The following is a 14,493-nucleotide window of genomic DNA, read 5'->3' on the forward strand; positions in this document are numbered from 1 at the left end:
TTACCCCTACCTACAGTATACTGCTGTTACTGTCTATCTATCCTGTACCCTTACCTACAGTATACTGCTGTTACTGTCTATTATCTATCCTTTACCCCTACCTACAGTATACTGCTGTTACTGTCTATTATCTATCCTTTACCCCTACCTACAGTATACTGCTGTTACTGTCTATTATCTATTCTTTACCCCTACCTACAGTATACTGCTGTTACTGTCTATTATCTATCCTTTACCCCTACCTACAGTATACTGCTGTTACTGTCTAGTATCTATCCTTTACCCCTACCTACAGTATACTGCTGTTACTGTCTAGTATCTATCCTTTACCCCTACCTACAGTATACTGCTGTTACTGTCTATGATCTATCCTTTACCCCTACCTACAGTATACTGCTGTTACTGTCTTATCTATCCTTTACCCCTACCTACAGTATACTGCTGTTACTGTCTAATATCTATCCTTTACCCCTACCTACAGTATACTGCTGTTACTGTCTATCTATCCTGTACCCCTACCTACAGTATACTGCTGTTACTGTCTATGATCTATCCTTTACCCCTACCTACAGTATACTGCTGTTACTGTCTTATCTATCCTTTACCCCTACCTACAGTATACTGCTGTTACTGTCTATGATCTATCCTTTACCCCTACCTACAGTATACTGCTGTTACTGTCTTATCTATCCTTTACCCCTACCTACAGTATATTGCTGTTACTGTCTATTATCTATCCTTTACCCCTACCTACAGTATACTGCTGTTACTGTCTATTATCTATCCTTTACCCCTACCTACAGTATACTGTTGTTACTGTCTTATCTATCCTTTACCCCTACCTACAGTATACTGCTGTTACTGTCTATTATCTATCCTTTACCCCTACCTACAGTATACTGCTGTTACTGTCTATTATCTATCCTGTTTAGTCACTTTACCCCTCCCTATATGTACATATCTACCTCAATTACCTCGTACCCCTGCACATCGACTCGATTCTGGTACCTCGTGTATTTTGCCTAGTTATCATTACTCATTGTGTATTTATTCCCGGAAATATATATTTTTTCTCTATTTTTCTCTCTGTGTTGTTGGAAAGGGCCGTGAGTAAGCATTTAGTTATTCTACACCTGTTGTTTACAAAGCATGTGACAAATAAGATTTGATTTCAGTAGGGAAAGTTGAGCACAATGTGGAACCTTGACAACTGACTGAAATCACATTGAGTACAGTGCCTTGCGAAAGTATTCGGCCCCCTTGAACTTTGCGACCTTTTGCCACATTTCAGGCTTCAAACAAAGATATACAACTGTATTTTTTTGTGAAGAATCAACAACAAGTGGGACACAATCATGAAGTGGAACGACATTTATTGGATATTTCAAACTTTTTTAACAAATCAAAAGCTTAAAAATTGGGCGTGCAAAATTATTCAGCCCCTTTACTTTCAGTGCAGCAAACTCTCTCCAGAAGTTCAGTGAGGATCTCTGAATGATCCAATGTTGACCTAAATGACTAATGATGATAAATACAATCCACCTGTGTGTAATCAAGTCTCCGTATAAATGCACCTGCACTGTGATAGTCTCAGAGGTCCGTTAAAAGCGCAGAGAGCATCATGAAGAACAAGGAACACACCAGGCAGGTCCGAGATACTGTTGTGAAGAAGTTTAAAGCCGGATTTGGATACAAAAGGATTTCCCAAGCTTTAAACATCCCAAGGAGCACTGTGCAAGCGATAATATTGAAATGGAAGGAGTATCAGACCACTGCAAATCTACCAAGACCTGGCCGTCCCTCTAAACTTTCAGCTCATACAAGGAGAAGACTGATCAGAGATGCAGCCAAGAGGCCCATGATCACTCTGGATGAACTGCAGAGATCTACAGCTGAGGTGGGAGACTCTGTCCATAGGACAACAATCAGTCGTATATTGCACAAATCTGGCCTTTATGGAAGAGTGGCAAGAAGAAAGCCATTTCTTAAAGATATCCATAAAAAGTGTTGTTTAAAGTTTGCCACAAGCCACCTGGGAGACACACCAAACATGTGGAAGAAGGTGCTCTGGTCAGATGAAACCAAAATTGAACTTTTTGGCAACAATGCAAAACGTTATGTTTGGCGTAAAAGCAACACAGCTGAACACACCCTCCCCACTGTCAAACATGGTGGTGGCAGCATCATGGTTTGGGCCTGCTTTTCTTCAGCAGGGACAGGGAAGATGGTTAAAATTGTTGGGAAGATGGATGGAGCCAAATACAGGACCATTCTGGAAGAAAACCTGATGGAGTCTGCAAAAGACCTGAGACTGGGACGGAGATTTGTCTTCCAACGAGACAATGATCCAAAACATAAAGCAAAATCTACAATGGAATGGTTCAAAAATAAACATATCCAGGTGTTAGAATGGCCAAGTCAAGTCCAGACCAAGTCCAGACCTGAATCCAATCGAGAATCTGTGGAAAGAACTGAAAACTGCTGTTCACAAATGCTCTCCATCCAACCTCACTGAGCTCGAGCTGTTTTGCAAGGAGGAATGGGAAAAAAATTCAGTCTCTCGATGTGCAAAACTGATAGAGACATACCCCAAGCGACTTACAGCTGTAATCGCAGCAAAAGGTGGCGCTACAAAGTATTAACTTAAGGGGGCTGAATCATTTTGCACGCCAAATTTTTCAGTTTTTGATTTGTTAAAAAAGTTTGAAATATCCAATAAATGTCGTTCCACTTCATGATTGTGTCCCACTTGTTGTTGATTCTTCACAAAAAAATACAGTTTTATATCTTTATGTTTGAAGCCTGAAATGTGGCAAAAGGTTGCAAAGTTCAAGGGGGCCGAATACTTTCGCAAGGCACTGTAGTTATGATACCTGTATCGGTGTGCCTTACCTTGGACACCTGGGCACACCTGCACAATGTGATCACATCCAGGTTGGAGAAGATTCTGCAGAGAGAGAAAGCATGTAGCTATTAGGCAACAGGGGTAACCGTCCCATTAGTCCCTCATGGACAGAGACAAATGCTGTGTGTGTGTGTGTGTGTGTGTGTGTGTGTGTGTGGTCGTGGTCAGATGGGGCAAAGTAACAGAGCACATGTCATGTACACACACATCATTGATCAGTGGAGCAGCTGACCAATCAGATAAGAGTTGATCGATCGTCTCTGACGACTGGCTGATGAGCGTGGCAGAGGCCATTGTACACTTTAATCATGCATACTTGGTTCCATGACACACACACACACACACAATCCTGTTTGTGTGTTCTAGACAGCACCTTCAGAAAAATACCCCTACCCCTAGACATATTCCACATGTTGTTGTATCACAGCCTGAATTAAACATGTATTAAAGAGACACACAATATCCCATAATGACAAAGTAAAAATATGGTTTAGAAAATTGTGCAAATGTATTGGAAATGGAATACAGAAATGTCAACGAGATAAGTATTCACACCCTTCGGGAGCGATTACAGCTGTGAGTGTTTCTGTTGAGTGAATACATTGAATCCTTCATTCCCTCCATACTGGTCCACACAGCTAAACAACAACAACAACAACAACAACAACAACAACTGCTGCTCCCCGGGCACTGATGACGTCGATTACAGCCTCCCGGACCTTTCTGATTCAGAGGGGGGTTGGGGTTAAATGAGGAACACACATTTCAGTTGAATTCATTCAGTTGTACAACTGACTAGTTAATCCCTCTTTACCTTCCCTTTTAAAACAGTTAAGAGTTGTGATAGGAGAAAACTGAGGATGGATCAACAACATTGTAGTTACTCCACAATACTATCCTAAATGACAGTTAAAAGGAATCCTGTACAGAACGGCAATATTCCAAAAACACATGTCCTGTTTGCAAGATTAACTTTTTGTCCTGAATACAAAGTGTTATGTTTGGGGAAACAATCAACCGAGTACCGCTTTTCATATTTTAAATGACCATCTCATCTCATCTGTACCCCACACATACAGATAATTGTAGTGGTCCTTCAGTCGAGCAGTGAATTTCAAACACAGATTAGACCAGGGAGGTTTTCCAACGCTTCGCAAAGCTTCGCAAAACCTATTTTTTATTTTATTTTTTATTTTACCTTTTATTTAACTAGGCAAGTCAGTTAAGAACACATTCTTATTTTCAATGACGGCCTAGGAACAGTGGGTTAACTGCCTGTTCAGGGGCAGAACGACAGAGTTGTACCTTGTCAGCTCGGGGGTTTGAACTTGCAACCTTCCGAACTTGCAACCTTCTAACCACTAGGCTGCCCTGCCGCCCCTATTGGTAGATGGGTAAAAAGAAAATAAACAAGACATTGAATATCCCTTTGAGCATGGTGAAGTTATTGCACTTTGGATGGTGTATCAATATGCCGAGGTCATTATACACCTAACTCAGTTTCCGGAGAGGAAGGGATTTCACCATGAGGCCAATAGCAGGTCACCTAGCGGTGCAGAGTGTTGGGCCAGTAACCGAAAGATCGCTTGTTCAAATCCCCGAGCTGACTAGGTGAAAAAAAATCTGCCGTTCTGCTATTGAGCAAGGCAGTTAACATTGACATCACTTAGCAGACGCTCCTATCCAGAGCGATTTAAAAGTAAACGTAAAATTTGGAAAACCTCCCTGGTCTAATCTATGTTTGAAAGTCACTGTTCGACTGAGGGACCACTACAATTATCTGTATGTGTGGGGTACAGAGATGAGGTAAGCCATTCAAAAGTCCTGTTAAACACTATTCCACGCAATTTATTAAGCACATTTCTACTCTAACTTATTTTGGAGAGCCATAACAAAAAGGTGTTAAACACTTATTGACTCAAGACATTTCAGCTTTTAATGAATTCATTTGTAAAAAAAAAAAACTTTGTACAAACAAAATTCCACTTGGACATTATGGGGTATTGTGTGTAGGTCAGTGACACATCATCTCTATTTAATCCACACACTTAGTCCATGTGGACTAAGTCTAGGGGTGTGAACCCTTTCTGAAGGCTCTGTGTGTGTTGTTTGTGCTATAAATAGCCTCTGTGCGAAATTCCGCAGTGCTCAGCTCCAGCTGTGTGAACTTCATACAGACAGAACCCACCTATATACACCATTATGACAGTGTGTGTGTGTGTGTGTGTGTGTGTTAGACAGTGATCTCAGATTAGTAGGGTTACGTACAGCCTCTGAAGGACGTTATGATGCTCTGTAGGTCGCATAGCTAGTAGACATTTCAAAGGTGACACACACACACAATTAACCACTCAAGGTCAACAGTCTGCTAAGTGAGGCCAGCCGTGTCCTTTTTTAATAAGTTACCCTCACACTTTAAGCCCTGGGGTGAGCACTCGGGTGTGTGTGTGTGTGTGTGTGTGTGTAACTAACCTGAGCAGCAGCTCCTTGGGAAGCTTCTTGTTAATGGGAGCTTCATCGCTGTTGGAAAACACCTAGAGAGAGAATCAACATCCACATCAGAGCCACTGTCACCTTGGTAACAAGCACCCAATAGAACTCACAGACACACACACACAGGCCTGTGCACACACACACACACACACACGAGAGATATAGAGAGTCCGCTGAGACACCAAACATTGATTTAGGAATGTTAAGAGTTACAGCTACATAAACAGCCCCTAGCAACACAATAGAACACCGTTACCGAGAGAGAATGGGAACGAGAGAGGAAGGAAAGCTAACGAGAGGGAGTAGCCTAATTTACTGGTGAAGACTCAGAAGAGAAGAACATTAGAGATTTTTTTGGGATCCCCATTACATTAGCTGACTGCAATGGTGACAGCAAGTCTTCCTAGGGTCCAACACATAATGAAAAATAAATTACTAAAAACACTTTACAATTTACATCATTTTAAAAACATTAACAGACATTACAACTAGGTCAAATAGGGGAGAGGCGTTGTGTTGTGAGGTGTTTCATTTGTTTTTGTTTTTTTTAAAGCAAATTTAGCTGTTTGAGTAATTTGAGAAGGAAGGAATTTTCATTGTGATCATGGCTTTGTATAATAATGTAATGCCTTGAATTCGTTCTGGATTTGGGGACTGTGAAGAGACCCCTGGTGGCATGTCTGGTGGGGTATGTATTAGAGGTCGACCGATTAATCGGAATGGCTGATTAATTAGGGCCGATTTCAAGTTTTCATAACATTCGGAAATCTGTATTTTTGGGCGCCGATTTGCCCCCCCAAAAATGTTATATACCTTTATTTAACTAGGCAAGTCAGTTAGAACACATTCTTATTTTCAATGACGGCCTAGGAACGGTGGGTTAACTGCCTCGTTCAGGCAGTTAAGCATTGCGCTGTTTATGACTTCAAGCCTATCAACTCCCGAGATGAGGCTGGTGGCTAGCTAGTTAGCGCGTGTTTCAAACTTCACTCGCACTGAGCCTTGGGGTGGTTTTTCCCCTTGCTCTGCATGGGTAACGCTGCTTCGATGGTGGCTGTTGTTGTTGTGTTGCTGGTTCGAGCCCAGGGAGGAGCGAGGAGAGGGACGGAAGCTATACTGTTACACTGGCAATACTAAAGTGCCTATAAGAACATCCAATAGTCAAAGGTTAATGAAATGCAAATGGTATAGAGGGAAATAGTCCTATAATTCCTATAATAACTACAACCTAAAACTTCTTACCTGGGAATATTGAAGACTCATGTTAAAAGGAACCACCAGCTTTCATATGTTCTCATGTTCTGAGCAAGGAACTGAAACGTTAGCTTTCTTACATGGCACATATTGCACTTTTACTTTCTTCTCCAACACTTTGTTTTTGCATTATTTAAACGAGGCTAAATTGATTTTATTGATGTATTATATTAAGTTAAAATAAGTGTTCATTCAGTATTGCTGTAATTGTCATTATTACAAATAAAATTAAAATTTGGCCGATTAAATCGGTAACGTCTTTTTTGGTCCTCCAATAACCGGTATCGGCGTTGAAAAATCATAAATCGGTCGACCTTTAGTATGTATGTCTGTCAGTTATATGTAAGTTGATTATGCAGGCAATCTGGAAAATGTCAATAATAATATTTCTCACAAAAACAAGAATTTATGCAGTTAATCTCAGGTCAACCCTCAACCAGGAAATACCGGCATGTTGAAGTTAGTTCTCTATGTGCAGTTAAGGGCACATTGCTCTGTTTTGAGACAGCTGCAGCTTTGCTAGGTCTCTCCTTGCTGCACTTGACCATATCCTCTAACCTAGTCCATTTTACCGAACAACTAGTAGTTGATTTGTCAACACAGAACATATTATACAGACAGACCTCCCCATCTTCACAACAACTTAGTCAATATGACTTGACCATGATAATTGACTATATAATGTTATACCTGGGAGTTTAGCTTCCTGAACTTGTTGAATGGTCACACCCTTTATACACAACTACAGTTGAGGTTTAGGTCTTAGAGAATGTTGACTGGACTGGGTTTCTCATCCATGCAGTGGCTGGTTGAGTTTCTCATCCATGCAGTGGCTGGTTGAGTTTCTCATCCATGCAGTGGCTGGTTGAGTTTCTCATCCATGCAGTGGCTGGTTGGGTTTCCAGCCTGGTTCTAAGAGGCCTTAGTTAAGGTTCTTAGTCTGCAGCAAAAAATTGGGAAATCCACCGTGATGGCAACACACACAGCAACCCTCTCTGTACTCACACACACCCCTTTACGGAGTGGCAAAGCAGGGCATGGACCCCCCCAGATAGAATTTGTACCCCCCCCATTTTGTTTCCGCATAAACATAAACGGTATATGAATGACTATTTCGCCATCGTTACCTCAGCCACCTGACCACCTCGGTGATGAGGAGCCAGCGTTACCTCAGCCACCTGACCACCACAGTGATGAGGAGCCAGCGTTACCTCAGCCACCTGACCACCTCGGTGATGAGGAGCCAGCGTTACCTCAGCCACCTGACCACCTCGGTGATGAGGAGCCAGCATTACCTCAGCAACCTGACCACCACAGTGATGAGGAGCCAGCGTTACCTCAGCCACCTGACCACCAGTGATGAGGAGCCAGCGTTACCTCAGCCACCTGACCACCTCGGTGATGAGGAGCCAGCGTTACCTCAGCCACCTGACCACCAGTGATGAGGAGCCAGCGTTACCTCAGCCACCTGACCACCTCAGTGATGAGGAGCCAACGTTACCTCAGCCACCTGACCACCTCAGTGATGAGGAGCCAACGTTACCTCAGCCACCTGGCCACCTCGGTGATGAGGAGCCAGCGTTACCTCAGCCACCTGGCCACCTCGTGATGAGGAGCCAGCGTTACCTCAGACGCCTGACCACCTCGGTGATGAGGAGCCAACGTTACCTCAGCCACCTGACCACCACGGTGATGAGGAGCCAGCGTTACCTCAGCCACCTGACCACCTCGGTGATGAGGAGTCAACGTTACCTCAGCCACATGACCACCACGGTGATGAGGAGCCAGCGTTACCTCAGCCACCTGACCACCACGGTGATGAGGAGTCAACGTTACCTCAGCCACCTGGCCACCTCGGTGATGAGGAGTCAACGTTACCTCAGACGCATTTTCAGTGTGAGAAAAGCGGGCCTTTTGTAGCGTCTGCAGTTGGTTGTGGTGCAGCTATGTCATCTGAGGAGGCGATAGAGGACTTGTTCAACGTGTGTAGCTCTCTGTACGATACCTTTAGAAAACCCCATGGTGGCTGCACTATACACTGGGGAGAAACTGAAGAAGACTTCTTGATGGACTGGCCACGGTGTCAGTCATTTTGAAATCAAGTGACAACATCAGAGATGCTCGGGGGAAATCAAATCGACTTGTGCATATGGCACAGATGTCAGACTTGGGGCCATAGGCTTTATTGAAAGCAGTGACAGAGCCTAGCTTTAAGTTTATTGCTAACAATGACTCACACAATCCTGAGGCTCTTCGACCCTCCTAACAAGTTCCTGCAATCAGACGCTACTGATCTGCACACCGCTGTCAAGCTTGTCCTCAGTATGTAGAAAAACTGCGATGTGATGCTGAATTGGAAAAGCTTTGGGAGGCATGCCAGAAAGGCAGGACCACACCAGCTCATGAGACTCATGAGAAACTCTGCAAGAGTATGTAGTTGAAAGCACAGTGGGGTCAGCATGATGATGGAAACGAGATGGGGTTGTAGCATTACTGTTTTTTTAGCACTTTGGATGCCGCGGTGAGGAAAACGTCATCGCGATTTACCAAAGGAAATAGTTACCTGGTGGAGGCTCTTCTACAATGGTAAGCTGCAGCCTTTATGTCCCTGGCCGCCACAACAGAATTATTCATTCATTGTTCTTCCCTCATGTAAGCCTGGTTGTTTGGAAGATTTTTTAAATGTAATGTAATGCTTTTTACATTAGGCCTTTGCTTTTTACTTCAATGCATGTTAGATTTCTGTGACTTGCTTTTGGGGTCTAATTGCTATTGATAGATATCCAGCTTTGCATTATTTTATTGGTATAGGGACAATGACCAATGTAGCCTATTGGTTGTGCTCCGAGGCGAGCCCCTGGGGTGGTGCTCCCATTGTCCACTTCGGTGGTGCTGAAAGTATCATCCTTTCATCGCGCTCACCGGCGGTCCTGAATCCATGGTTACGCTGTGTGCTGTTTTAGGCTACCAGTCTTCGTGGGGCTTCTCTTCAACGTCACATGCTTTCTTGTGTACGAAATGACAGTTGTGTATATGGCTGCATTTCAGGTAGGCCTACATCTTTGTATGTGTTGTATGTCGTAGTAGTTTAGGACCAATACCGTGTCCAGTCTACTAAAAAGAAGTAGGCAAACGTTCACTCTTATCATTCATTTACATTACACACAGTCGTTGCGTGATGGGCTACTGTAAAACTGATGTCAAATACTATATAAAAAACGACACAGCCTACTTTTTCGCCCCCCTCCCTGCTCTCTATAGCGTGTGTTACTATCTGAATAGGTGTTTACTCTTATTTGCCCCAGATTAAAAATTGTCTCCTGTCATGTAGGAAAGTTCACATCAGCTATGAATACCCGCACTTAGTTTGATTTAGTTCGCTTTTCTGAAACTCTCCCACAGAAAATAGTGCGCAGTCGATGAAGCGGCGGCTTGGCTTAATGTAGGTTACGCTCATCGCAGAGCGTCACACATTCTACAGAAATCTAGCCTATAGTTCTAAGTATTGAAGTTTAAACTATGAAGCCTGTAAGAATATATGACAGCCTAGTGGTTGCTCTTCCTGTCAGCTGATCTGTGTGTGTTGGTATGTCGTAGTGGGGCACATACCTTTCTGTTATTATATGAAACATTCCAGATAGATTTTTGTACATTTGAACAGTAGTAGGACCAGTCTACTTTGTTTGTTTAGGGGCTCTAAAGCGATAATAATGATTTCATCCTGGAGCCGGGCCTGAAACACACACACACACACACACTGCAAGATAACCATTACAGATCACATGCTACCCTACCTAATGTGTTCAGTAAGGCACAATCCCTATTATGTAGAACAGACACAGCCTAACTTTGTTAAGCGAGGAATCATGTTAGCTCTAGTTTTGACATTTCTACTTGCAAAGGTCTGTATGTTGTGCTCGAGCAGGCTGGTTCCCAGTTTCAGGAGATAGGAGCCTGGTGCCTATATAACATGTATGTTGTGCTCGAGCAGGCTGGTTCCCAGTTTCAGGAGATAGGAGCCTGGTGCCTATATAACATGTATGTTGTGCTCGAGCAGGCTGGTTCCCAGTTTCAGGAGATAGGAGCCTGGTGCCTATATAACATGTATGTTGTGCTCGAGCAGGCTGGTTCCCAGTTTCAGGAGATAGGAGCCTGGTGCCTATATAACATGTATGTTGTGCTCGAGCAGGCTGGTTCCCAGTTTCAGGAGATAGGAGCCTGGTGCCTATATAACATGTATGTTGCCGCGACGCATGACAGTGACCGTTCTACAGCGTGACCAACCCAACGAGTCTGTTACCGACAGAGAGAGGTGGGAGACGACTTACATACGACACTGAATAACACTGACTTTTGTAGGGCAGTTAGCTTTCGAGTAGTTGCCTATGTGGGCTATAAACAAATTCAAGTCTCTAGGTTAAATCGTCTCGGCCTCACCCCTATTGGGCGGGGTCGGCAGGTAGCCTAGTGGTTAGAACGTTGGGCCAACCAGAAGGTTGCCAGATCGAATCCCCGAGCTGGCAAGGTAAAGATCTGTAGATCTGCCCCTGAACACGGAACACTGTTCCCCGGTAGGCCATCACTGTAAATAAGAATTTGTTCTTAACTGACTTGCCTGGGTAAATAAAAGGTTAAAATAAAAAAATATATAGCCCAAACCAACCTCAGTCCCTTCCCTATAGCCCCAGCCCACTCTCTCTCTCGCTACAGCCCACCACCTATACTCCAGCCTATCAATCCCCTTATACCCTGGTCCCAGCCTCATCCCTATACCCCATGTTGTTTGTTTACCCGGGCATAGCCCTACTATGGCAACCAGCCCTACTATGGCAACCAACCTCAGCCCTACTATGGCAACCAACCTCAGCCCTACTATGGCAACCAACCTCAGCCCTACTATGGCAACCAACCTCAGCCCTACTATGGCAACCAACCTCAGCCCTACTATGGCAACCAAACTCAGCCCTACTATGGCAACCAACCTCAGCCCTACTATGGCAACCAACCTCAGCCCTACTATGGCAACCAACCTCAGCCCTACTATGGCAACCAACCTCAGCCCTACTATGGCAACCAACCTCAGCCCTATCTGTCGCTCCTGTACCACAGACTGAGCTCGGTGTTGCAGCAGTCCGATTGTGCGTCCGTCTGGACAATAACAGGATTTCGTATTACCCTTAACCAACAAAGCCCCAGCTCCCTCCAGCATGTACAATTCAAACAGTGCACGCACAAACACCATACCGAAAATCTACTACCGTTCATAGCCGTTTACATACACACTCCTGTCCCGTTTCTGCAGCTCTTACCTCAAACCTGCCCTTGGTGATTCCGTTCATATCTGCGGAGGGTGTTACCGTACTGCGGAGGGTGTTACCGTACACAACACGTCTGGGGCTAGCGTTAGGTTTGTCGGATACCGTATTGTTTTTGTAGCCTGTGTCGTTCGAAGGGCTGCTGGTGGGAGAGGAGCTTGGACTGGGTGCTCTCCCTTGCCGGCAACAGGGCTTCTTTCTCCGGGATTGCTGCTTAGTCCGGGGCGGCCTGGAAGAGCAATAACCTAGTCTTTGAGCCCGACGGCTCTCCAGTCCGTCTCATCACACTGCCAGCTACCAAAATAACAATAATAACATGGACGCGCTCCTGGTGACTTCACTTCCGCCTCTCAGACAGCTCGCAGCGCTAATCAGCTGGTCTCAATAACCCCCCTCCTGCTCGAGCGGGTTGAAACATTAACATGTTTGAAAAACGTGATCCAAAAACATTTGATCAGTTTCTTCTGTTATTCTAGTATTTGTTTTCTACGGTGGACATGGAAGGGGAGGGCTGTGGCGGTGACGTCTTTTCTGCGGGAAAAGCACGTGTGTCCGATTTGTTTTGATAGTGAGTTTGCGTTGGAGAAGTTCAGCAACGCGACACCGAAATATCTCCCGGTCCGTTAACGGCGAGGTGGGTCACCGAACTGTCACAGGGGCACTGACCGGTTCTGAATCCGAAAAACACTGACTGGTATACAGGAACCACCGAATATATCGCCAAGAGTTTGCTGTTTATTACAGAGAAACCGCTCCATCATTATTTTCGTCTAAAATCTCCTTTACACAAAACCACACATTCGAGTTAATTCCATGTCTTTTTATACATGTTATGCGTTAATCTCACGATAGGTACATGCGTAGCAGGCCTAATCTATTTAATCGAATGAAACGTGATGAGAAGTATACAACAACGTGACGAGTATAATAGCTATACCAAATGGTTGAAGACGGATGTAAGAGGGAGTTGAGTATCTCTTACAAAAGTACTAAACTGAGTCATCTGAGCCTGTTCCCAAAGCGTCTCTAGAGGGCGCATTTATACTGCTACAAACTATTACTTTACTGTAGCCTACTTTTTACAAGCAGTGTGACAGTTTAGGTTATTAGGCCTAATAGGCAGTGTGTTTGTGTGTGTATTGTTCTAGGAGTGACCCCAGCCTCGTTCCTAGTGTACGACAGTCACACCAGTCCATCTGCCCCGTTCCTAGTGTAAGAAGGTCACACCAGTCTATCTGCCTCATTCCTAGTGTACGACAGTCACACCAGTCCATCTGCCTCATTCCTAGTGTACGACGGTCACACCAGTCTCTCTGCCCCGTTTCTAGTGTACCACGGTCACACCAGTCTCTCTGCCCCGTTCCTAGTGTACCATGGTCACACCAGTCTCTCTGCCCCGTTCCTAGTGTACCACGGTCACACCAGTCTCTCTGCCCCGTTCCTAGTGTACCACGGTCACACCAGTCTCTCTGCCCCGTTCCTAGTGTACTACGGTCACACCAGTCTCTCTGCCCCGTTCCTAGTGTACCACGGTCACACCAGTCTCTCTGCCCCGTTCCTAGTGTACCACGGTCACACCAGTCTCTCTGCCCCGTTCCTAGTGTACTACGGTCACACCAGTCTCTCTGCCCCGTTCCTAGTGTACCACGGTCACACCAGTCTCTCTGCCCTGTTCCTAGTGTACCACGGTCACACCAGTCTCTCTGCCCCGTTCCTAGTGTACCACGGTCACACCAGTCTCTCTGCCCCGTTCCTAGTGTACCACGGTCACACCAGTCTCTCTGCCCCGTTCCTAGTGTACGACCAGTGGTGTAAAGTACTACTTAAGTCATTTTTGGGGGGTATCTGTACTTTACTATTTATATTTTGTACAACTTTTTACTTTTATTTCACTACATTCCTAAAGAAAATAATATACTTTTTACTCCATACATTTTCCCTGACACCCAAAAGTACTAGTTACATTTTGAATGCTTAGCCGGGCAGGAAAATGGCCCAATTCACGCATTTATCAAGAGAACATCCCTGGGCATCCCTACTGCCTCTGATCTGGCAGATTCCTTAAACACAAATGCTTCATTTGTAAATGATGTCTGAGTGTTGGAGCGTGACCCTGGCTATCCGTAAATTATCAAATAAAATAGTGCTGTCTGGTTTGCACTTTGAAAATTATTTATACTTTTACTTTTGATACTTAAGTATATTTAAAACCAAATACTTTTAGACTTTTACTCAAGTACTATTTTACTGGGTGACTTTCACTTTTACTTGAGTCATTTTCTATTAAGGTATGTTTACTTTTACTCAAGTATGAGAAATGGGTACTTTTTCCACCACTGTGTACGACGATCACACCAGTCCCTCTGCCTAATTCCTAGTGTACGACGATCACACCAGTCCCTCTGCCTAATTCCTAGTGTACGACGATCACACCAGTCCCTCTGCCTAATTCCTAGTGTACGACGATCACACCAGTCCCTCTGCCTAATTCCCAGTGTATGAAGGTCACACCAGTATCTCTGCCTA

General features: G+C 44.5%; 1 protein-coding gene across 4 annotated transcripts in view; it reads right to left on the reverse strand.

Moving 5' to 3' along the window:
* The window catches only part of LOC110487903 (F-box/LRR-repeat protein 2), a 35,042-nt gene extending 22,368 nt beyond the window's left edge, over nucleotides 1-12,674 (reverse strand). For 3 of the 4 annotated variants that reach the window (XM_090227527.1, XM_036970880.2, XM_036970879.2), the window contains exons 1-3: nucleotides 11,962-12,466; nucleotides 5,378-5,439; nucleotides 2,893-2,947 (exon numbers count right to left, since the gene is read on the reverse strand). In XM_090227527.1, the coding sequence (XP_090083653.1) occupies nucleotides 2,893-2,947; nucleotides 5,378-5,439; nucleotides 11,962-11,991 (147 nt within the window). In that variant the 5' untranslated portion in view covers nucleotides 11,992-12,466. Of the gene's footprint in view, nucleotides 1-2,892; nucleotides 2,948-5,377; nucleotides 5,440-11,961 lie in introns of all 4 variants that reach the window. The other variant, XM_036970878.2, reaches the window with a different exon arrangement.
* Between the last annotated feature and the right edge of the window lie 1,819 nt (nucleotides 12,675-14,493).

This window comes from Oncorhynchus mykiss, chromosome 30 (genome assembly GCF_057628025.1).
Source record: "Oncorhynchus mykiss isolate SJ-2025 chromosome 30, ASM5762802v1, whole genome shotgun sequence".
In the NCBI taxonomy this organism is placed as follows: Eukaryota; Metazoa; Chordata; class Actinopteri; order Salmoniformes; family Salmonidae; genus Oncorhynchus; species Oncorhynchus mykiss.